We start from the raw sequence: 25,338 nt of genomic DNA, 5'->3' as shown, positions 1-25,338 counted from the left end.
ACATAATTAACCTGTGAATCTCCCTAAATGTTGTGGATTCTAAAAGTTCATATAAATCAAAAGGGGTTTGGACAAACTCATGGAAGCAAAATTTGTCCCAGGCTTTTAATGTAAATGCACCTCCTTTCTTGTGAGATGTGGAAGATGTGAAAGATAATTAAGCCACACTAGGCTGAGAAGGGAGGTGAGCAAAAGGTTCCAAATTACTTGGTAGCTACTGTGACCACCAGTATATTATGTGGACAGGGAATTTTAACACCATTCAAAAGAGTATCTACAACTGCACTTTAGGAGCACCAAAATCTGTAGGTCTGACTGGACTCAGAAGATTCAAGAAGAACAATGCTCATTGCTAACTCCCAAACTTCCCCTGACCACTGTCAGGGACAGAGAGGCACAGTTCTGGGAGAAGCCAGAAACTACACTGTGACCTTTTCTGGTACAGTGGGGAGCTTTTGCAAATTTAGACAAAAGCTCAGTGTTGGAGGGTAGACTCAGACCGGCCTTCTTCACTTCACATCTGATTTTGATGATGAGCCTTTGAATAGTTGAAGTCCTCTATCGTTATCTTTTTTTAGTAATGAGAATTATAAAGCAAAGATTAGGGGAAAATATACATTTCTCAGGGGAAGTTATATGTCTTTTCCCTAGATATGTTCTTAGTGGGGCACTCTCTTTTAACAAAAGGAGTTTTCTGCTCCTTGACGTAAATGCAGTTCCCACTAGAGTCAATGACTGCAAAGGGAAGTGAGATGTTCTTTAGGCAGTCATAACAAATACCATCTCCAAGTCCCGAGGCCCAGAGAGAGAAGCAGGGACTCAGACCCTATGTTTTCAGAGACTGAGACAGCAGTGCAGACAGGCTGTGTGGTTTCTATAGTAAAATAATGGTTTGTTTATTTGTTAGCTATAGCATTTATATATTTTCCATTTGTACTGCCTTTCCCGTAATCGGTATGTCCTTAATGGAAGCTAGAAATGATTGAATATTATTGGCTGTATGGATTATTGTCTCTTTGTCTTCCCACCTCAGTGTGCCCAGAAGACTAGAAATACCTTTTTTTCAAAGTTTAAAAGTTTAACTGAAGTGCTTAGGACTGTCAAAATATATGGAACACAATTAATATCGATGTGAAGTAACAGATATGAAACATATGAACCCTTCACAATAATTGAATGCAACAACCTAAGGTAACAATACCCACAGACATAAATGTGCACAGAGAGACTTTTTGGAACAGATTTTCTTTACATTTGCAGTGCTGCAAATTATGCGGTTGATCCTGTTGTTACAGCAAAATCATGACCAAATTCCAGCGTGAGTGGCTTAAATCAGTCACTACTAGGTGTTTGCTACACTACTGTAAAATAACAAATGTCACCAACACAAACAAATTAAGAACATATAGTGTTTTAGAAATCTAGATGCCAACTTTACTGTAGTATTATTGACATTAAAATGGAAAATACTAAAAGCATGGCATTAGCAGATATTGTAATACAAAATAGTTGTATATATCCCAGGCTGGATATCATCATACTGTGTCCTAACAGCCAAGTATAGCATATTTCCCCTACCCGTGGATCCCTTGGCCTACAGACTGTCACCTGCTGGAGGGATCCAGCACAACTGTGGGGTGCAGTGGAAGTCAATCCCTGCATTCTTAGTGAGATAGGTCTTAGCTATACCTCCTGACATTGTTTTTACAGTTCTCAACTAATTATGTTTCTCATTTCTTCTACAAAATTTATTACCTGGCAGGTGCTGCTCTGTTCTGAAATGTTTGTGTAAGTAGCTTTACACTCATTTGTCAAATAAATTAACCAGGCATATTCTTTAATACCTTTATTTTTTCTAACTAATTGCAAATCATTCATCCTCAGACAAATTTAATCCTTAATGCTCTGCTGGATTTTAATCAAATAATAAAACTAGTGATACAGAAACTACAATAGGATTTTAAATCACTACAGATTATCTGGATAACATTACAAATGCTGTCTTGTCACATGTCCAAAGATTGGACTTACAAAGTGTCTTTTTACTGACAGAGGTGGGTTCAGCCTAGCCGGACACGATGTGCCCACAAAAGTCTCTCTATCACTCCCCCTCCTCACCTGGGCATTGGAGAGAAAATACAACTAAAGGTGCCTGAGTAAAGATGAGGACAAAGGAGATCAGTCAACACTTACTGTCATGGGCAAAACAGGCTCATCCTAGGGAAGGATAATTTATTGTTGTTATCAAATCAGTGTAGTATAATAAGAAATAAGAAATAAGAACAAATCTAAAATCCACCTTCCCTCCACTCCTACATCTTCCCAGGCTCATCTTCATTTGTGAATTCTCCACCTGCCCACCTCCAGCAGAACAAGGGGATGGGGAATGGGGGTTTTGGTCAGCTCCTCACATGCTGCAGACAGTCCTTCCTCCTCAGGGGAGGACTCCTCACGCTATTCCCCTGTTCCAGCATGGGGTCCCTCCCATAGGAGGCAGTCCTTCATGAACTTCTCCGATGTGGATCCTCCTCACGGGCTACAGTTCTTCACAAACTGCTTCAGTGTGGGTCCCTTCCACAGGGTTCAGCCTTTAAGGGACAGACTGTCCCAGGGTGGGCCCCCTTATGGGGCCAGCAAACCTGCTCTAGTGTGAGTTCCTCACTCCATGAAACCACAGGGCCTGCCAAAAGCCTGCTCCAGCACAGGCTTCCCACAGGGCCACAGCCTCCTTCAGGCATTCCCCTGCCCCAGAGTGAGGTCCTCCATGGGATATCTGCTTCACAGTGGATATTAGCTCCACCGTGGACTTCCATGGAGGGGCAGCTCCCTCACCATGATCTGCACATAGACTGCAGGGGAATCTCGGCTCCAGCACCTGGGAAATGTGAAATGGCTTGCAAAATGAAGCTGAAACTGAAGAGTGAAATTAGTTAGTCAGAGGACAAGTGCAACTACTGCAGAATATTTACTAGATAGTATTTGCAAACACCCGCAACTCACTTCCTAAGAAACAATATACCTTAATATTATACCAAATTATACCTTAATAACTTCAGTGTTTTTTGAGTGGTTTTGCTTTTCATTATAGCTCTTCTTGCCTGGCTGGCTTTTCTCATGCAACCACTTTACAGACTGAAGAAACATATTTTCATGACATTCTCTACAACAATGTATTTGCTGACAAATGAAACAGCCAATAATTGCAAGATTCCTCATGTCCACAGGCAGGGTCTCTGGCAGAAGGTCAAGTTCTTTTCAGAGTCAACTACAAAGCTCTTTTATCTACCTAGAATGGGTCGTTTTAATGCTTGCTTTTAATATACACTGAGAACACATTTGCAGGTTTCCACTGATACCTCAGGGACAAGTATATGGTGCCACTTAGAAAGTGAAGTTATTGCTGACATTCCATCCCACCAGCCTTTTTTGCATCACTTCTACATGCTGATATATAGCTCTGAGTGCATCATACAGAGTGAAAATAATTGCTTCAGTTAGCAAAAATACACTGGAAAATAGTTAATTTTAGTTAGATTGAGCTGCTGATCTGCTTTACTGTGTTGCCTCCACAAACAGCTATAGATACAGAAGTGGGTAACTTGAGATGGCACCACTGCCACATTTAAAATTTAGTCTCCTTTTTCACACTAAAATGTAGTGCATATATGAGTGCCAGCTAGATGATCCAAATTTTTTTCTCTTCCTAAAGAACCTATGCCTGGTATGTTTGAGACAGTATTCTACTCTCAGTTCATGGACTAAATTAGTGTGTAAGTCCTCAGACAAAGTTGCACTGCCTTCCTGCCTTCCAAATGTTTATTTTTAATTGGTACACTAGTAATCACATACATGAATCAATTATTTCACTGTTTTGCTGTGCAGTCCATATGCATCTAAATGCTTCATTCACAGAATCACAAAATACACTGATGTGGAAGGGAGCCACAAGAATAATGTAGGATTTATTAAGTATATTTTTGACATACTGGCCAAATTCCCAGTTCAATATTGCTTGATGAAATAATAACAAAGTTAGAATGTGTTAGATTATTTTTTGGTATTAATTTATTTTTGCTATTAATTTAAATTTCACACAGAAATATACAGCTTATCATAACCTTAACATCATTATAGAGCAAAGCAGATAGAATATTGTAAGTTGAGCTGATTTTAAAGTCCTCCAGTCTAGGTTAATAGTCTCTCTTCTGCTAGACAAACAAAACAGAAAGACAAGCTTATTTCCTTTATTTAGGACCCATCCTCTGGAAGGAGAAAACGATGAGCAATCCTTCTTGGAACAAAGCTGTATCCTGCGAAGTGTTATGCACTTATCTTAGTCCAGCAGCTCAGTATCTAAAGATTCAGATGAATGAGGGCCAGGGTGCTCAGCATCTACAGGAGGGAGTTCATATTGAAGCAGCCTCCACAGGAGACAGGATCACTACTCTTCTGAAATAAGCAGGCTGTTACAACATGTGGTTCAGTTACCAGTGAAAAAAGAAGCTAAATATAAAGGCAGATTTAAAGTCTTCATGCAGAGTCTTTTAATATAGCTTGAATTAAAGCTATGGTATCCAGAAATTTGGATTGCAATTTGAGAGAAAGTATTTTGAGATAGCAAACATATTTTTAGAGACTATAGAATAGGCTCATCATGCTACAAATTCATATGAATGCCATCTCCAGGTGTAAGGGAGAAGATTCAGGAGCTAAAACTATGAGATGTGCTGTACCTTAACCCGAAATGAAATAATAGACCTACTGAGGAGCTTGGGGTGAGAAGGGAAAGGGGACTGAGAGCTACTGCAAGGCTGGCAAGAGCTGAAGAGCATTCAGTCTTATTAAGAGCACTGCTAACAACCTTGGGACACAAAAAAATAATACATACCATTCCAAAGCTATTGATGTCTTCATACAGTCTCTCACCAGAAATAAGTAAGAAAGAAGAAAGATGAGATTTACAGCTGTAGCATGGAGTCCACAGGCAAGAGAAAAGATATATAGTTCATATATAGTGTTTTTCTTTTGTAAAACGTGACATAGCTTCTTAAAAATACATTACAGTAGAATCCATGAAAAATATGTGGCCAAGGGAAAAAAATCAGAAACTGAAACCATGGCTGAGATAGAACTTGCATTTCTTCTGAACATAAGTATTATATTCTAAGATGAATTCTCTCAGGGCTGCTTGATTCACAAAACCCTTTAGAAATATTTGCTGGAACACAAAAAGTGCTTCCCAGCTATTAAAGAAAGTGGGTCACTGTTTTCTGCATTCAGATATATTCAATTAATGTGTCTTTTTAAACTTTAAACATGTCTTGTTGTATACAGCCATCAGTAATGAACATGCATGCATTTTAGTGCATATGAAAATAGTGGCTGAGGCACCAAATGTTTGATATACTGCACATGCACTATTCATTAATTCTCCCTGACAATTTATAGGCAGGGCTTTCAGGTTATCTAAATATAAACTTGCACATAGCTTCAGAGCTTGGAGGGTTTACACCCTTTTTAAGGGTTGCAGGCAACCTTTCTTCTCCATGAATTCCCATTAGGCCTCTATAGTGCACTTGCCAAAAGGCTGAAGCTCAGCAGGTGTGGTCTTTCTGTAAATATTTCCCAGTGGAAGTTTAATGTGAATGTCTCACACATATAAAAATATAATATGCAGAGAAATGTTTGCTGGATAAGGACCCCAGATTTAAAACCCAGAGGGGAAAGGACTATGTCTTTACATATACACTACCTACGTGCATTTGAAAGCTGCTAAATCATTTAAAGGCACAGTTCTAGAAAAGCCATAATCTTATTCTGGAAACCAAAGGAGATTCAGGGTACTTAACACTCAGCATAATGTTTCGCAAAATGAAAGTAAAAAAGTGCAACTACATGTTTCCAGGTAGGTGGCATGAAGATTACTCACCTGGCCTTTACAAAATAGTTTGTAGATTAAATGTTGTGCAAATGCTACATGTAATTGAACATACTCTCAGTGCACCTTTGGCACTGTCATGCTCGTTAGGACACAGTAATTACAGCGGTGCTCTTCTGAGAGGGACATTACATTTCTCACAAATTCTGTTCCTGACCCAACTATGTTTGTGACCTTACTGCTAAAACTGAACATACCAACATCTGGTCTGAAAGAAACCATGTTATGCTATTTGAATTATCTTTTAAAGAGAAGTTAAAATTGGTGTCTTGTAATCTAAGGAAGTTACCCTCCCCCTTTCAGCTGAACAATCTGTTCAAGGGTCTGAGTCTGGACTCACTGCACATCCCACGTAGCTAATTCTTAGAACAAACAATTCCTTTGGGGTCTACAAAACTCACTGGATTCTGACTCAGTTGGAATAAATAATTTCTAGCAGGAAAGAAATCAAATTAACTCAGTTTTGAGGCACACATGATCAGAGAAGTAAAATCAAATATGTAGTATAATTTCATTCAAGGAAACTGACTATAGTCAGTTACAAGAATAACAGAAAGATGCTGCTTATTCAGTTACCTACTTTATGGAAGCACTGTGTGGACCATTAGCTCCTGCCTTCTGCAAATCTCCAGTCCAACTGTATTTCACCAGTTAAGTGCTGTATTTACATGACACAATGGAAAAAAATGGGGGACTCTTGCACTGGAGGCAAGTGATTTTTTTTAATTATAGTAACAAAAGGGGAAAAAAGTCCACCACCTTTAGGTGGGTGTTTAATGTGGCAAGATCTGTCACTTTATGATGGAGCAGTACTATTTCATATGATAAAGAATACTGACATTTCTCTTTAACATATGCTAATAGTACCACATATTTCAACTTTTTTTTTCCTCATGTCCAAATTCACCACCTGCAGTCTGCATTACCAAGGATAAATGGATACTAAATCTTATGCCAATGGTACCTCTGCCACACTGAGATTTCTGGGAACATAGCCGGCATTCATCATTCATGTTTGGTTTTCTGTTTGCTGTTTTCAGTTGCTGCTAGAGCATCAACTCTAGAGCTGCTGTGATTTATTCCTGCTGATAAATTCATGGTGGAATAAGCACCTAGTGAGGCTGCAGCATACAGGGCTTGACTATGACAAGCACTTCAGGGACAGCCACAATTAATTCATAACTGCCTCTCTGCAGACCAGTGCTCCTAACACATGGAATTAGCACAGTACAGTAAGATCACCATTATACTTTTAAATTACAAGTTGGTTCATACATCTCAGCAGCTGAGTAGTGCAGCGGTGAACTGTAGTAGTGCTCAGAAGTACAGCTAAGTGCACATTGTATCCATTTCATGATAGCCTGGTTAGTGTTGGCCAAACGAGCATTAAAACTGCTGGGGCAATGGAGGTTCTTTGGTTTGGCCACAGATTACAGGTACCAGAAGTAAACCAAGCTCCGGTTTTCAGAGAATGGGTAGCTCACAAGAGTAATACTCGTACTGTTAGTTCAGTTACCACAAATAATGTCACCTGCAGCATTTTTTCACTGTCAGGGCAAGTTCATAAAAGAACTTTTCCATACAGAAAAGATAGATGATACCAGGATTTTGAGAAAGTCTTGTCTTTTCTGACTCATGAAACTTGTCTTCTTTGCCAAATAGAGCTTGGCAAAGGAAAGTCTGACTGTATGCTTACAGCTGCAGGGAGGGAGGCAGAGTGAGATGCAGTTTCAAAAGTCCTTTCAATAGCAAATGAGTAACGAAATGTCAGATTATACTCAATACAAATATTAAACATACACAATGGATTACTTTAATTTACTTAGCACCACTTAGGAAAGAGGCCTCTGAGTCATTGTAGATGTTGTACTTCCCCCAGCAGTGCTTCCTTTTGAGGCATGTCACAGCACAGACTGCATGGGCTGTACAGAGGTAGGATTTGCTGAAAATCAGTAACATTCTCTTTTTAATGGAGATTTAGAGGCTTTGGGTAAAGCCATAAGGGAAACTTACAGTGTGAGCATTCATTAGAAGAGTTGTGAGGACTGTACAAGCAGTAATGGTAGGATAGAGAGGTAATGGTATATTTATTGACATATTTATTTGTTGTACGTAAAGACTTAAGCACATTTTGAGTAATGTTTTTCTTCAAGAAGTCTCTTCTTACAAGTATGAATCAATAAAACAGCACACAAACTTAAGCAAGAAGACACCTGATTATTTGCCAGGTAAGATATCTAATGCTGTGCAATAATGTTTTTATTGGTCTACTTCTAAAATTTTTTATTTACTCATATTTCTTCCTACAACTTTTTTAGTGCCCAAATTTGTTTAGTTTTTGGATAAAGTTTCCTCAAATAAATAAACCGTGCCCTTCAACTGTCCCTTGTAGTCAATTATATTAACTAGGACAGCTATTCTTTGGACATTTCATAAGACACTGAAACCCTCATCTGAACTAGGCCACCAACTAATTGCTATGCACAGGCAACAACACCACATTATTTCTGAAACTCTGTCATTCTTGCCCTGTAACTGCAAATCCACAGTAATGATGAATTATCTTGTACATGACCACTTGAAATCAGAAAATCTGCTGTTTAAACAAAGTCTCTTTCTTTAGCACAACAGAAAATAACATTGGACATTTTGACAAATTAAGGTCAGAAGAAGTAATCTTAGCTTTGTAAAAGGACATAATGCTATTTGGAAAATATTGTCAAGCTTCAAAATGACCAGGTTAGTTAATTTTCAAAATATTGTCTTAGAAATACAGCATCCTTTTGGGGTTTTGGTATGGGAAGTTATTAATATGTCTGTAGAAAACTTTATTACATGCACGTTAGCTTCATATTAAGAATTTATGGTATGCAGAACCACTGTATTAAAGATATAGTCTTTAGACCTTTGAGGGCCTCTGTAGAGCTGTATAGGAAGACTCCTTGGATGACAAGGTGAACAGATCTATTGGTGGAGAAGTTCATGGGATATTGATTGCTACTACCTGAGTAACCATGAAGCAAGAATCATCTTAAAAGTGGTAAAAGGGAAACACTCTTCTTTTTGCTCTAGTGGAGCATGAACTATGAGCCCTTACTTGAGTGTTCTCTTTTAGGTGTTAAGCTTGGTAAAATGATAAACAGTGGGATGGAGTGCATCCTCAACAGGTTTGCCAATGGCACCAAACTGGTATTGTTGACATGCTGGTAGGAAGGGATGTCACCCAGAAGGACCTGGACAATCTTGATAGCTAGGCCTATGTGAACCTCCTGAAATTCAACAAGGCCAAGTCAAGTGCAAGGTCCTGCACCTGAGCCAGGAAAATCCCAAGTACAGATACCGGCTGAGTGGAGAAAGAATTGAGAGCAGTCCTGGGAAGAAAGGCTTGGGGGTTTGGTCAACAAGAAGCTCAGCATGAGGTGTATTTGCAGACCAGACAGGCAACCACATTCTGGGCTTTGCACTATGAAGACAGGCTGAGAGAGCTGGAATTGTTCAGCCTGGAGAAGAGAAGGCTCCGGGAAGACCTTATAGCAGCCTTCTAGTACCTAAAGGGGACCTACAAGGAAGATGGAGAGGGACTTTTGACAAGGCCACATAGTGATGGGACAAGGGGTAATGGCTTTAGACTGAACTCTTTCAGGTTTAGTTTAGATATCAGGAAGAGGTTATTCACTATGAAGGTGGTGAGGCACTGGAACAGGTTGTCCAGAGAAGCTTTGGTTGTCCCATCCTTGGAAGATGTTCAAGGCCAGGCTGGATGAGGCTTTGAGCAACCTGTTCTAGGGGGAGGTGTCCCTGTCCATTGCAGAGGGTTGAAACTAGATGATTTTTAAGGTCCCTTCCAGTCCAGGCCATTCCATGACACTTCTTTTGCCCTTGTGTTTTGTACTCATGCTATAGGCCTTTTACAAGTAATTGTAAACCAAGCATCATAGCCATAGATGCCCATGATTCCTTTACCTAGTCTTTACAGCGTCCTGTTAAAGCAGCGTGGCAATTCTCTACCTCAAAAAGTACTCCCTCATCCTTCTTCCCTGATGATTCAACTGATTTTAACTTCTAATTGGTCTTGTCTAAATGATTTGTACAAAAAAAACCTAAGCACAGCTGGAATCTCATGCACCAAACCTCACGTGCTTTGGCAAGTGAACTGCATGTAAAGGACCCCACACAGTTCCCTTTGCATAAGGAAGGGTTTCTGATGAACTAGGACTTGTGCTTGAGCTTCTGCCAACATTTTTGTCAGAAGGTTTGTTTTTAACATTGCTAATGATTTGGAAAACAAAACTGAGTTTGTAGAACAATCTCCAAAATATTTATGGTAATTAGCACGTGGAAAAGAAAAAGCCCTTCATGGGCTCCTGTGTATAGGAGATGAAGTAGTTAAAAGAGGAAAATTTCTGAGCACGCTTTGTCTGTTGCTAAACTGTTAAAATTCCTATGCCAGATATAACCATGGAAGCAAACAATGGAAGTGCACTTGCTAATACTATTCCCAAATTATCCTAAAGGTGCTGAAGTTGTTTGAAATTTTGTCTGTAACTGGCAGAGCTGAAAAAATTCCCCCTCTTTTTATAAACAATGTAGGAAGGAGTCCCACAGATTTTCCACTCTTATTGCTGGAACATAGATCTGATACAGCAGTTTAAGTAAAAGTGCTGTTTGAAGCCTTTTTCTAAATCCCATTATTCCTAGCAAGACAGTGAACTCCCATCATAGAGTCATAGTAATTTAATTCTGGTATTCAAAAATCCTCAGTTCTGGGTTCCGTGTTAGTGCAACTTAAATGAAGCCAAGAAAAATTTTTTCTGAGACAGTGAACCAAGCAGTCTAAAAATTTTTAATTTTCCTAATCTGAAACATTCTTCCACAAAATACCTTTAGAATATTTGAGATGGAAATAAATGTGCACATCTAAATTTCTAAAACTATGTGCGATGTTGATGAAAAGATAACACTATCAAGATTTCCTGTCCTTCAGATAAGCAGGCTTTGGAATCTAGAAATATTTTACATTCCTCATCCCCAGCCAATTTAGGAAATTAATTTTAACAGGATATTTCAAGGAAGATTTGCTTGACTTTGAATAGTGAGAAGGAATGTGAGTTTTCACGCCTTTATGTAGGTCATTTAAGTCACTCCAGAGTGTCTGTATATTCAAAAGTACTGGCATTTTAAATCACCTTTGAAATCTATTACTCCTCACATTAGTTTTGTTCTTGTGAGAATAAAAGACAACCATGAATAGTTGGGCCTCTACAATTTTGGGGTTTTTTTGTTTTTTGTTTTTGGTTTGGTTTGGTTTGGTTTTGGTTTTTGGTTTTTTTGTTTTTTTTTTACAAACACTGGAAAAGGGTGGGATGCTTATTTTGAGCATTATTTAATCTTCTTGAAACATAAATACAGCCAGAATATCTTCTGAGAACATGCTGCACTGTGGCATGCACATTTTATTTGCCTTGTGCTAGATTTACTATAATAACAAGGACATGGTCTACCAGTTAAAACGTTAATGCTGGCATGTGGGAAAATTAAAGTCTCATTCTACTCCAGGCCTACTGTGAAGGATAAGTGAGTGGCTATGTAGACATGAAGCTACTTCTGTCTCTTCCTAATTTACATCTGACTTGAGAAGTGATGGAAATTTCTAGTGGTACCATGTGTATGTGGACATGCTCTCACAGAGCTTTAACATCTCCAACAACATGTATTGGGCCAGGTACAGCTTTTTTCCAGTGACACCTGGACAATGGAATGTTGACGAACAGAAATTTTAACAGGCATTCTTACTGTTTTATTGATTTATATATGTATTATGTATGTGTTATACTGAAATAATTTTAGTACTTCTATGAATCCAGCAAGGGATTCCAAAACCGTGGAATCTAAGTATACTTACCACTAGTTATTGAAGTTCAACAGTTTAACTAAATCTAATGCATGTAAATCTAAAGCACATAAACTCTTAGCAGAAAGAGATAAAGCATGAGAGGTATGAAGTAAGTTCTGAGTAAAAATCCCACTGGTCAAACAGATATAAGCCTTAATAGAAGGAGAGTCAGAAACTGAAGTGCAAGATCAAAGAAAGCTGGTGAATTCATGAGGAAGAACAGCCTTTTGTGGCTCTAATGAAATTCCTGTAAAATGCCTGCATGTTCAGAGAATATGTCACTCTCAGCAGTGTAATACCCGCAGATTCACATAATAGTCCACTTTCCATAATAGTTGGAAAGGATGTCTGAAGTTCATCTGGCCCAACCTTCTGTTGTCAACAAACTGAACTTCAAAGCTGGATTGTTCACAGCCTTGTCAAGTTTTGAAATGCTCCAGGCTCTTCGCCCTCTCTTGGCAGCCTGCTCAAGTGCTCACCACCCTTCTGCTTGAAAATGTTGTGCTTAAGCCCAGCTGGACATTCTCTGGCACCCTGTAGCACCCTGCTTCTGCCATCTCTTAGCGCTGCACTCCTCATCTGTGAGAAGAGCCCGGCTCTGCAATCTCCATACCCATACCCGTCTCCTGGTCAGGGTGCAGTGTGGGCTGGGGCCAGGGTGGTCCACCTTTGGGCCAACAAGGCAGGCAAGGTGCCACCAGCCATTGCTCTCCCTACAATGCCCACTGAAGGAGGGCAGGCTGGGGCAGCCGAGGGCAGGTTGTCCACGTGTGCTGCGCTGCTGAGGCCGGTCTGAGGCTGAGCTGAGGACATGAAGCGGGGTCAGCCCAGTGAGGGTAACCAGGGTCAGAGACAGCCTTGTGACTGCTGAGTGACACTGTAGTGACGAGGCTCTGGAGGCCAGGCTGACAAGTCAGCCCACAGGTGGTCAGGGTCCAGGATAGTGGGGCCCATGGCCAGGCCCAGCCAGGGCTGTGGTGCTGCTGGGGCAGCGACCGATGACCCTGAGAGCTGATATGGGATATTGAACCATGGCAGGGTGGGCAGGAGCCCTGGGCGTGTGGGCAGGCGCAGGCAGGCTGGAAGCGCTCAGAGTGCTGGCACTTGGGCATTTCAAACCTTCTAGCAGATTCTGCTCTTAACTTCAGGAATGTATTGTTTACTTTGAAGTAAATATTTTTCAAAATCCACCTTTTTGTTGTAAAAATCACTTCTAGATAATAAAAAAAATCATTATTAAACAATAACCTCATACTTCTTATACTGTTCAATTTTTGCTTCTCCTTCAGCCTAAGTAAAAACATATCTCGCAATGATGAAAAATTTAACTTCATTTTCAAATTACATAACACAAGTCAGGATTGCTACCACTACTATAATATGTTTATGTTACAGAGACTTTAAAAATGCTTCAATTCTGTTTGTAGATCATGAAACAATCCTTTTTAAAACTAACCATGTGTCCCTGCCAAATTTGACTTGGTATTGCCAACCCAATAAAAAAAAAAAATTACAACTCAATAAAAATTTGTAACTCAGTAAACAAATGTATAGAAACAAATGTTTCTAGGCATATGTGAGCAGCAAAAGCAGGGTTAAAGGAGCATCTCCATCCTTTATTTAGCCACTCTCCCTGGAGGCATTTAAAAGTGGTATAGGCATGGCACTTAGGGCCATGGTTTAGTATTGAACTTGGCAGTGCTGGGTTAACAGTTGGACTCAATGATCTTAGAAGTCTCTTCCAATAAACTCCCATCTCCACACAAAAGGACCCGGGGTTATACCAGATCACAAGCCCAGCAGAAGTTAACAGTGTTGCACTATTGCAAAAAAGCAAACATTGTGCTGACAAGTATAGAGGGCAGCGGTATGGTTCAAACATATGAAGTAAAGCTTTCCATTGATTCAGGGCTGATGAGGTCTTGCCTGGAGTGCTGTGACCCCACAGTGAGCACCCACCTGTTACCATCAGCTGGTAATAGTTTGACTACAGGTCTCAATGGGGTAAGTCAGACATGACACACAAGTACCACCCTGAAAGTAGTCAACTGGATATTTTCATCAGGACATAGGAGTTCCCTTTCTCTTCTTCCAAAGTGGTAGCCCTGAAAGCTAACCCCTCCCTAGTGTCGCAGCAGGATATGCAGCTCCCAAAATCAACAGTGGTTCAAAGAATAGTTTGAGGGAGTCCAAATCCTCTGATCATTCATAGCCTAACACAAGGATGTTTCCCAAATTCCATTCTTAAATATATAAACATAGTGAGTCATCTTAATTAAATACAACAAAGAAATTTTTTTGCTGTACTTCTCTGTCCTTACTACTGGCTTGCCAAAACAGGTTGTCAAGTTTCTGGCTGAGATAGAGTTAATTTTCTTCCTAATATCTGGTACAGTGCTGCATTTTGGATTTAGTCGGAGAAGCAAGTCGATAACACTCTGATGTTTCAGCTGTTGCTCAATAGTGCTCACCCTCAGTCAAGGACTTTTCATTCTCTCATACTCTGCCAACAAGGACACAAAAGAAGCTGGGAGGGAGCATAGCCAGGACAGCTGACACAGAGGGATATTCCATACCATACATCACGCTCATTAAATCAGGGGATTTGGCCATGAGGGGCCAATTGCTGCTCAGGGATGGGCTGAGGTTGGGACAGAAGGTGGCGAGCAGTTGTCTTGTGCATCACTTGGTTTTCTTGGGTTTTACTCCTCTTTTCTTTTTCGTTACATCACTTTTAATTACTATTATTACATTGTACTTAACTTTGTTTATCAATCTATTCTTCTTAACCCATATATTTTACCTTTTTTTGAGCTCTCCTCCTCCCTCACAGGAAGTGACTGAGCAGCTGCATAGTACTTAGTCTCTGGCTGGGATTAAATCACACCACCAATATTCCTTCTAGTCTTTTTTTTCTTTTCCCCTAGGACTGTTTCTAGTGGAGCTTTTCATATATCCTTAGTACATTTGAGGAGATTTGAGAGAGACAAGAAACACAGAAGGTGGGAAGAAACCCTAAGTACTTATGAAAAATCATGAGGAAGAGTTTTAAAAGTGTTCCACATAGAAATAATTTGAGAAAAAAGAATTAAGAGCCTGCCAGAAGGGCAAAACCACTGTATTTTCTGTCACAAATACACCAATAGTGTACAATGCCCACTAATAATCTGAATGTGGGTTAACACAAAAGATCTGTATTGTGCACACAGCCATTGCAAATAAGTTGGTCACTTACAAAAGCTTTATTTATAGTCCTATAAATAGGACTATATTATGCAATTATTATGCAATGTAGTCCTCTTTTGGAAGTCCTCTTTGACTGCAGGTGTAACTGCTGAGCATTACTCCTTTGAACCTCTGAATTATTTTTATGGTTTGAATATTCTGGCTAGAAAAGTAAGTCTAAAATTTCTCTTGATCAAAGATACTCTGTAAAGGCCATACAAATGCACAACTGAATTTGAAGGAAGATATAAAGTCTAGAAGAAAAGTAATCACTAACAGCAGACTTGGACAAATCCCTACTAATCTCATTAAATGGTAAAATGTTCACGGTCTAAAGTGGATGATTTCTACAGGTGACAGGTGACACATGACACCATTTTTTCTTGTTTATTTGGTCTTGCTTTTGAGATGAGAAGATCTGTTGCCATTCTTACAACTCATTTATCTTAGAAGATAATGATGATTTAGTTTTTATTAGTGTTTGAACATAACAAATAAACTGCATTTTTAGGAAGATAGGGAGGAGTAAATTTGCACTTAAAACACAGTAGTAACTGGTTTCTGTATTCTGATTACATAAAAAAAATATGTATATATTCCAATGAACTTGACTTTAATTAGCTGTTTCATTACATACCTTTTATAACTTGGGCAAACTGAGTCAGGACAAGTGCTTACCTCTAAGCAGGTACTCACAATGATTGCAGTGACTTTGCACTTAAATGAAAGAAGGGTTTCTTTATAAACAGTGTTGCAACATGAAGATAAAAATTACATCAGTACACATTACTCTCAAACAAAATATTGCATTAGGTTAGCATTCTATCAGAATGGTCTCAGTGTATTCACAGAGAAAGGAGAAAGGATGTTTCTATGTTGCCTTTCAATTTTATAACTAAGAAAGAGCTGAAATGAAACCCTATATCCCTGATACCTACTAAAGGTAATATTCAGGATTTGGGTGGGGAGGAAGGTATTTAGCTAGCCAGACAAAAAAGGTAAATAATTGATCAGAAAGACTCCAGGTTTAAAGGTTTGAACGAACCTTTAATTTTAGTTTACTGCTTTCCATAATAATGAGATGATGGAGCAAGGGAGAAATCTATTTACTGAATTTTCTGCTGACTTGCAAGTCAAGTTTCCAGAAATAGAGACTTGGAATGCTTCCAACTTTCCTTTGTTAGTTAACTGCAAAAAAACTTTTCAGAGCTACTTAATAGGAAATGTAGTAAGGGCCAGATTCTGTGGGAGTTTTTTTTTTAAATAAAAGATTAGGTAGTAGTATGGATACAAGGCCTACTGATAAAATGTGAAGAGGTAAGTTTGAAAGAGCTGCAAAATCTGTTCATTGTTGCTTGACAACAGAAACCAACCCCTTCTAAATTAATCTTCCAGTCACACATTTGAAGCTGTGTAAATTCTCCAGCAGGACTACAGCATCCATATGGAAATTATTTTTGCTTACATACATGAATTTAGAGAAATAAAGCCACAGTCATACAGTACACGATGGGTTGTACGTAAAGAATTTCAGAACACACTGCGAACAAATGCAGAGCTAACGGTACAAACCAGCTAAACACCTGCTCTGCCCCAGTGCTCTCCATCCTGACCAGGCATAACCCCAACCACCAGCGCTGAAGCCAATCTACAGCCAATTACATCAACCATACGCTCCTGACTGTGCGAAGCTATGCAGTCCGTCCCCTTCGGGAAAGATTGGATTACACGGCCATTTAAATAGCAGAAGGAAAGTGAAACTTGAACGTGACTCAAGCGCAGAGGCCCGGCTCCTGCGTGTGTGCTCAGCTGGGCCGCGGGGTCTCGGCCGTTGGGCTCCGGGCTCGGCAGCCGCTGTGCCGAGCGCAGCGTGACGAGGCAGAGCCGCGGCAGGTGATCCCGGCCTGCTCGCTTCTCCTGGCGGCCTCTCCGCTGCGCTGGAAGGCGGCGCAGCCTGAGCCCCGGGGCAGGGCAGGGCAGGGCTGCGGGTCCGCACCCCCGCTGCCCCTCGCACCTGGGCGGCCGCCCGGGTGTGCGCCCAGCCGCCGGTGACTCAGCGGCGCCCCGGTGACCCCCTCCCGTGGCGGCGGCGCCTCGCCGCGGCTCTGCCCCCTCCCTCTCTCTCTCCCGGTAGGATCATCCCACCCCGCCGGGCGGTCACCTCGGCAGGAGGAGCCACCGCCACTTTGCCTCCGTTCCCGCAGCGACCTGACGGCAGTCAGCCCCGCGGCGCCGCACTATGCAAGCAGGGAAGGGAGACGGGAAGAGGCGGGAGGCCGCCCGGCCCCTGCAGCTCACCATGAAGAGGGGCTACGAGGTGCTCCGCGACCCCCACCTCAACAAGGTAGGGGCGGGCAGGGCAGGTGCACCTCCGGGCGAGGAGGGCGGTTGCCTGAGCCCTCGCCGCGGCCCCCGCGGGTGACGGACGGTCCTGCCGGGTGCTGCCTGCGGAGCCCGGGCCGCCGGGCCGCCTCTCGCCGCCGCCACCTGTCACGGCGCAGCGGCCGCCGGGCCGGGGGCGGCGGGCGTGGGGCAGCCGCACTTCCTGCGGGCCCGGAGCCGCTTCCTCTTCCTTCGGGCGGCGGGGGGCGGCCAGCGAGCTGCCCGCCGCCGGGCCCGGGCCGCGGGGCCATCCCCCGGTAAACCCCCAGAGGAGAGGAGCTGCAGCACGGGGAGGAGGATGCTGCTGAAAGTTACGCCGCTCTGATGCGAGTTCCTGCTGTCGTGCTTCTGTTTGCCCGGTACCCTCCTTCTTTTCCAATCCTCTTTTCCACGGATGCCCCTCCTCGTTTCCTGCGGGCAAAAGTGGCTGTTGGTGGTGTCTTGCCTTTTCTTCACTGTCAAGCTGGAAAATGTGTTTATCACCGCTATTCCTCTTGGAGCTCTAAAATGCAACTGCAGTTTCCTCCCCGCTCTGCATTAGCGAATGCAGTCAGCTTTTCTAAGAGATGCCATAGCGCAGCAAAACCTTTATGACGCGTTTCCAGTTTGCTTAAGAATGGCACTTCAGCTTGATCAAGCTTTCTAGACGTGTAAAACTAATCTGGGAAACTTAAAGCTGAGCAGAGAAATGTTTGCACAACTGCCTTGGTAAAGATGCAAAGTTCAAATAGTAAAATAATTAAGTTGGCATGACAAGACCTGAATTTACTGCCAAAATTAAAAATTGTTAAAGTTAGGTAATAAACCACCCCTAGCGCATGAAGCCTTGGTCAGACCCTTACCTCCAAATTTCACCTTGCACATTAATTGGAATGGTGATCTGACTTGTACATCTGCATTAGAATGTACATACAGTCATTTTGCTTATTGCTGAGTTGGATGAATTGAAAAAACCTTTGTCTCTAATTTTACTGGACAGGTTGACTCATCACTAAAAGCTCCATGTGTAAGTTAGATGAATAGTGCTTTTATTAGTCTTGGTGCTTGACTACAGAGTTTCTTTAGAGGCTGTCTTAAGTCTGTGTGCAGGCCTGAGAAGGTCTCCTGAGGTCAGGTTAAAGGAAAATTTACCAAAATATAAAACTCCCAAGGAGAAACCAAGGAGAGGCTGTTTTGCTTGTTTTTGTGTTTAAGCAGCTGTAATATTCATAGAAAAAGTCTGATTCAGCATAACCAGGAAGGCCAACCCAACAGAAAACTCACCTTGTTTAAAGAAATAAAAAGAAGCCTGTTCTAAAATGCATTGACTGAAGGGCAGTCAAAGGCAGGCTCATTGCAATGGTTTTCCCCTCACTATACATCTTGCCTCTGAACAGTTTACCATAAGGATGGGTCATCACAGATGAGGCGCTAAAGAGGAAGAGTTTTGATTGATTTTTAAGTTACAGGAGAGAAGAGTTACAGAATATTCTGCGTTTAAAGAGACACAGGATTATCAAGTCCAGGTTTTAAGAGAATGGCCTGTGTGAAGATCAGACTGACAGCTGTGGTGGGTTAGCACCATGGTCTTCCTGGGTTAGGCTTTATTCTTTCATACTCTCAGCTGTGGTATAGCACATGTGTGCCATAAGGCAGAGAAGCATGAAAAGATTCACATCCACTCAGTGAACAGAATTTGATGTTAGAAATGCTCAGTTGAAAAATCTGGTCTTTGTGCCTGTGAGAGAAGTTTGGTCCTGGTCTGGTAAAGGGTAGGTAATCCTGTTTTCTGACTGAGACAGGTGATGCTTTTGTGGGTGTAGATGTACTACACCCTAATTTATGTATATACACCCACACCATAATATGTATATATTTGATTCTGTATAGGTGCATTAAATTCAAGTATGTTGAGGACTGTGTCCACATGGTTGCCAGTTTGATAGCTTGTGGCCTGCCTCCACATGTGGAAGCTGCTACTCCCAGTTCGCTTTCTATTGTCAAGGCTGTTAAACAAGCATCAGATTGCTGAGAATTCAATTTAAAGTAGATAAAACATGTCCTTTAATGATTCTAAAGTACAGAGATTTCTTGCAGCCCTGCAAGGTGCCAGAACTTTCTGCTATCTTTGCCCTGCCAAGGAGTTGCAATTTCTCAGGATCAGCACTTTCTTTTGGACGTGGTGCCAGTTTTAGGAGGCCTATTTGCACATATGTGGCAAAAGTAGACTGTAAGTACTAAATAGTGGTATCTAGAAGTGACTTGTAGAAAAAGAAGGCAATTGATGTTTTCAGGGTCTCTTAAGACAGATACCCAGGCAAGCAGGTAAAGCTGAATTGTGCTTCAGTACGTGAAGCCTTGGGCCTGTATCCTCAGGTAAACACCCCTTTTCTCAGACAAGTTGAAAATTTTACATGGAACCATTTACACTTGAACATCTTTAAAAGCAGATGTAAGAGGAAATATGTGCTAGATTTAGAAGGAAAAAGCCCCAACCAAAACAGAAAGACCAGCCCCAAAACCGTATCTTCATTTAGGTGCTCCATTTGAGTACCCCACTCCTTCAACAACAAAACTGTATATCTGCACATTTGTTCATTGCTTTTTATACTTAACCTTCCTGGCTTTTGAGAGAAAAGGGGGTGTGAATGCCAGGGTAAACACCCAAATATCTTCTTTTCTGCTTGGCCTCTACTTTTACTAGGATGGCAAAATTGACTCCTTAGGCAATGTCATTTTTAAATCCTTTATGGTTGACTATGCTAGTAATTCACAAACATGTCCAACCTTCAGTGGGGAAAAGTTCAATAAAAAATGGTGGTTTGGTGATTTATTTCCCCTCTGTTCTCTCCCCGCCCCTGGTAAATCGTTTTGGGTCCCTGAGTGGTTTGTGCCATCTCTGCAGCAGTGATTCATCAAAAGTCATGACAAAAAGTGAATTGTAACAGACTGAATTTAATTACTTGAGGATGTGTGTCCAAGTGTATGGACAATAATTGTAATTCAGTTTGTTGTCTGAAATTCTAGGCTGTTAGTATTTAAAGGTGTATTTAGAACCTTTCTGGTAATTCTGTCTTTTTCCCTCAGGCAACCAAACGCATTGTAAATAGCAATTACAGGGAAAACAAACACAGTTTCACTTCTTTTCACTGAAATAGATTTGGCTGGGAGTTGTATGCTTTTTAAGCTGATGAGCTACAGAAGAGTGGAAGTAATTTGCTCTCTCCCTACTGTAAATCTCATTTATGCTTTATTCAGTGGACAAGTTTACAGTTTTAAAGCACGCAAACAGTTCGATTACAGTTTCATCTTTATTTTTTTACCTCTTAATACTTAAGCAAATCACATTTTCCCATAAGCTGCTTATTTTCAGAATCTTAGTGTGAAGATAGACAAACATGCATTTCAATACAAAACTTTCCCAATAGCTTATGTTAGTTGCCAAGTGTAAACTCTTCCCAGATTGAGAAACTTCTTGGAGAAATGCTTTGTTTCCAGGCTGCTTTTGTGTTCTTGCAGAGCAATTCAGTGAGCAGTAAATAAGTGACTCTATTACATCTTAAGTGCTGGAGGGCTGTTTCTCCTCCCTAGATGCCTAATTTTAACTCCTCTACTGAGTGACTGCTGTTGTCATTGCTGAGTGTAATATGCTTGTAAACTGTTGGTCCTTCTTTTTTTCTTTCTCTTCATTCAAGTTTCTCTAAAGTGCTGTAGAATTTCAGAACAGACTGTCTGATAGGGCTGCTGAATATCTGAGAGCACTCAGTGTCCGTCCCACCTGCAATTGCATTGGTATTTTATCCTTGCATCTCCCAGATGTGATGCCCCTGGACCTAAGCAGGTTCTCACTAAGTGACATTAGTTGTTGGCTGGAGTTGTCAGTGAATGGACTTACTATGGGATTTAGTATAGAGGGACCATACTGGAACAGAGCAAAGGTCCATTTATCCCAGTGTCTTATTTCTAATGGTGGCTCAACTGGATCCCTCAGAAGTGGCAGAAGACTGAATTTACCTCTGGTGAATAATCAATTCAGGCTGAGGGAATGAGCAGGTGATTAGAGGGTAATTTAGATATGAACATGTCTCTCCTATCAGTTTACACATCCTAGGTGTACTGATTTACTGAAAATCAATTGTAAACTTCCTAGAGAGACTCATGGATTTCCCATTTTGCTCTACAATTCGGACAGTGAGGTGAAAATCCTTGTGAAATGCAGATAGATTTTGTTCTGTGCACAGCTGCTTGCCTTTCTAAAAGAAAATCTGATTTTGAGGAAGTATAAACCTGTGATTGGATTGGGTGACAAATAAAAAAGGTTTTATGACTTTGACGTTAGTGGGCAACCTTGTAGCATGTCTCAGAAAACCCAAACCTCAGTAAAAAATCAGAAGTATTCCAGGGAGATTTTCTCTGTCTGATGGGTAAAATAGATATTTTAAATAAATATAGATTTTAAATTTTATAGATTCCTTTATCAAATACCAAGCAAATACTGTTTTTCCTTCTATTGATAATGATCATATTTTCACATCTTAAACTTTTGTGTGCTTTGGGTAGGTCTTCTGGAGTGGCTAATGCTCAATGGATGTTGCCTTTGCCTTATCTGTAGATAGCTATTTTGGAAGAGAGCTGATGATGTTGGGAATGGAGGAGGAAAACACTTCTTTAAATTGCATATTAGAATTATCTATAATTCATAATTAATTTGAAAGATGGATTTTCTGGAAGTTACTTCACGTTGCAAGGGATTATTTAATTTTAAGTGGTAGGAGGGAGGTATGAGAGTGTTTTTTAGAAATATTAGAAGATTAGAAGAATGTAGAAGATTGTCAGCTCCATGTGAAAGTAAAGGTATAATTTGGAATTTAAAAGAGTAATTCTTTTTAGTACAGTTGCTGATCACTCTTACTGTCTTCTACTTGCTTTAACTTTCTGCCCTTTAAAACTTTGAAGTTTTTAGCAGTAATAGTTCTTACTCCTGCCAGATCACATAGCAGAGCAATTCTGATCTTGATAAGGATAACCACATGATTTTTCAGGTGTTTGACAAGAGTATGTGGTACTATGTTGTGCCAGCTAACACAAAAAGTGAATTAATTTCATATTTGAAGCATCTTAGAGTGAAATTCTATCAGTTCTACCATGTGTTTGACAAACATTACATTTTTCATCTCTTACTCTGGGATCTTTGACACTAGTTGCTGTTCTGTGGAATGGCAACCTAAACCAGGGTTTTTCAAGTGTGAGGTTGGCTCATGCAAGAACTGGTTGCTCTTTAGCCATCAGGATTGTAAGTTGCAGACTGGCAGAACTGCAGCCACCTAGTTTGCTTGGATTTTGGGCAAGGGTGTGAGCTTAACAGTGGCTCACTGGTGGGTACCACAGGGCTGGGTGAGGAGGATGTCACACTGGCATGGCATTATTCTCCCTTCCCATGAACACCTTGTTAAGGTGTGAGGGGGGAGTAGTCATGCAGGATGTCTTCATATGACTGCTTTTATTTTCAGTATGTATGGAGGGGCTTTAAAAATTAATTCTGTGCTTTTTTCCAGCTTTTTTATTTTGAGGCAGGTTGTCCTGCATACTATTAATAAGAAAAAAGTCTTGGAAAAAGCACAGAGTTTAAATCAGATTATTTTATCACTGTCTTCTATTTAATGTGTTAAATTTTTCTATTCAGTGTTCATTGCTGCCAATACTTTGCTCCTGACCTAGTAGGTAAGTTGCTGTGGTTGGTGTTATTCTTTTCTTTCTGTTGGCCTCCAGTTCTTTGCTTGCAGTTATGAAACAGAGTGCTGAGACAGCAAGTTGGGAACAAAGTTCTGTGACTTGAATTAAAAACAAATAAAATGAAGGAGAAGAAGTTATGCAGTAAGCTAAGTAGCAGTAATATCAGCTGAATAGTGATATAACTTGTCACAGGAAGCTGAAACCTAGATTTGTTTTGCTGCAAAGCTGCTTCAGGCATTAAAAATCCATCTTTCAGTTGTGTAATTTCCTTGTGAACTTCAGTAGTTGAATACAAAATTGACCTTTTTACGTTTGACTGAGGAATCCTATGGCCATTGCTTATAAATGATACTTGAATAGAAGCATTAATCCTGGCACAGAGCACCTTGTGAGCAGGATTTCTGTGTTTAAATTGGGTTAAATGTGCCTTTCAACAGTAGGATTTATAGAGATGCTGGCCAGAGTACTTGAGTGTTGTTTTTTTAATCTTAATTATGGATGCTGACAATAAATAGGAGTAGAGTTCACAGAGAAATTTTACTTCTATCTAGGTGAAATAAACTGCAGAGAGTATCTTGGAGTGCAGAAGTTCTTTGCATTCTGCACTTTATGTATCCAATTTTGCTGAACCAGTGTCTTGTATCCAGCTTGCTGAAAAAAGTAGAAGTTGCGGCCGTCGGAGTCACAAGATTCTCTACCTCAGCCCTGCTTGCCTTGTGGAGGTAGAGGAGGAAGAGAGCTGTGTGTGACAGCAATGTTTCTTAATAACTCATGACCAGAGGTTAAAACTGGCCATCTTTGCTTTGTCATGCTTTCCTTACTTGCCTGCTCAGGTGGGCTGTGTATTTTGTTCATGACTTGCTTCTGGCTGCTGTTGCTCATGCCTGCAGGGGTTGATGCAGAGTTTCATGCCAAAGGTCTCCTTGCTCCAGGCTCTGGAGCTCTGAAAGAGAGTATTAATACCCTTCAATTAGGTCCTTAATTAAGTTTTTTCCAATTTATAGTTGAGAATTTTTAGTGAAACAGCTGTTTTGAAGAAACTTCAAAAATATAATTTAATGGAGGACGTGATCCTGGGATTTCAGCCACAGTCACAAGTGGTTTGTCCTCCCTGCAAATCTGAAGAGCTCTTTTAAGGTGTCATTTGTGCTCCCCTGGCTGGAGCAAATATATGGAGGTTGCCTGTGTGCTCTGTGGCTGGAAGACTAGAAAGCTGAAATGGCTAGAAAGGGCAGAAAAGAACAGAAATAATCTTATTGGTTTATGTGCCCATCTAATGAGATTGGTTGTACAATAATAAAGCTTGTTGGTAGTAGGCAATTAGTTAAGCTTTGTTTGAATGTTCTTGTCATTCATGGAGATACTTTCTCTGTACTTTGTGCCCAGACCAAGCCTGCCCCATGACTGGGAATAGTTAAACAGAAATTATCTCTATTGTCTGGTTTAATGTAACACCAAGGAGCTAAATCTGGTATAGACAGGAAAAAGGCAATAGAATGTGAGTAGGATTACCAGTTTGCAATATATGGTAGCCAAAATTTTGTACAGGAAACTGCAGACAAACATGACATGGCAACCATGTACCTGCAAACTAGGATAGGTTGTGGGACTTGGAACAAACTTCCCTATGGACAGGTAGAAGTAGCAAGGCTGTGCATTAAATTGCAAGGGACTGGGGAAAGGCTTTGGTGCTTCCAAGTGTTTTACTTGATGTAGGAATTCAAATATTTAAATTAAGATGCTGATGGTTTTTATTCAGAGGCAGAGGATGAATTTGGCTTGACACTAGGATGTTCTTCTGTACCATTCATAGAGAAGAGTATCATTATGCAGTCACCAGCACTGCTTTCTAGAAGGACTTGCAGTCATGAGAAATCTGCCTTACCCAACTGATACATTAAGAAGTGTTATTTATTGTAGGTGTCCTATTCTCAAAATCTATGAAGTGACTTCTTGTTCTGAAGTTGTACCTGTGCAAGCTCTCTGTGGATTGTCTTGTATGTCCATCTTCAAAAAAATAAGTGACAAATTAAGTCAAGGAAGGTGGGGGAGGCTGTCTAATAGGTGTTTTAAGAAATTGCCAAAATAAATTGAATCATTTTTATTACTATTCACCCTGTGCAGCCTACAAAGATTGAGCTGCTATGTCAGTCACTCTTTTCTGTACCTTACCCTTTCTCCCCTCAGA

General features: G+C 40.7%; 1 protein-coding gene across 2 annotated transcripts in view; it reads left to right on the top strand.

Moving 5' to 3' along the window:
* The first annotated feature begins 16,154 nt into the window (after positions 1-16,154).
* The window catches only part of ME1 (malic enzyme 1), a 154,122-nt gene continuing 144,938 nt past the window's right edge, over positions 16,155-25,338 (top strand). The window contains exon 1 of one of the 2 annotated variants that reach the window (XM_058835049.1): positions 16,155-17,400. In XM_058835049.1, coding sequence (XP_058691032.1) covers positions 17,296-17,400 — 105 coding nt within the window. In that variant the 5' untranslated portion in view covers positions 16,155-17,295. Of the gene's footprint in view, positions 17,401-17,641; positions 17,798-25,338 lie in introns of those variants that run through there. The other variant, XM_058835050.1, reaches the window with a different exon arrangement.

The sequence above is a fragment of the Poecile atricapillus genome, chromosome 3 (assembly GCF_030490865.1).
Source record: "Poecile atricapillus isolate bPoeAtr1 chromosome 3, bPoeAtr1.hap1, whole genome shotgun sequence".
In the NCBI taxonomy this organism is placed as follows: domain Eukaryota; kingdom Metazoa; phylum Chordata; class Aves; order Passeriformes; family Paridae; genus Poecile; species Poecile atricapillus.
This window is presented reverse-complemented; position numbering and strand designations above follow the sequence as displayed.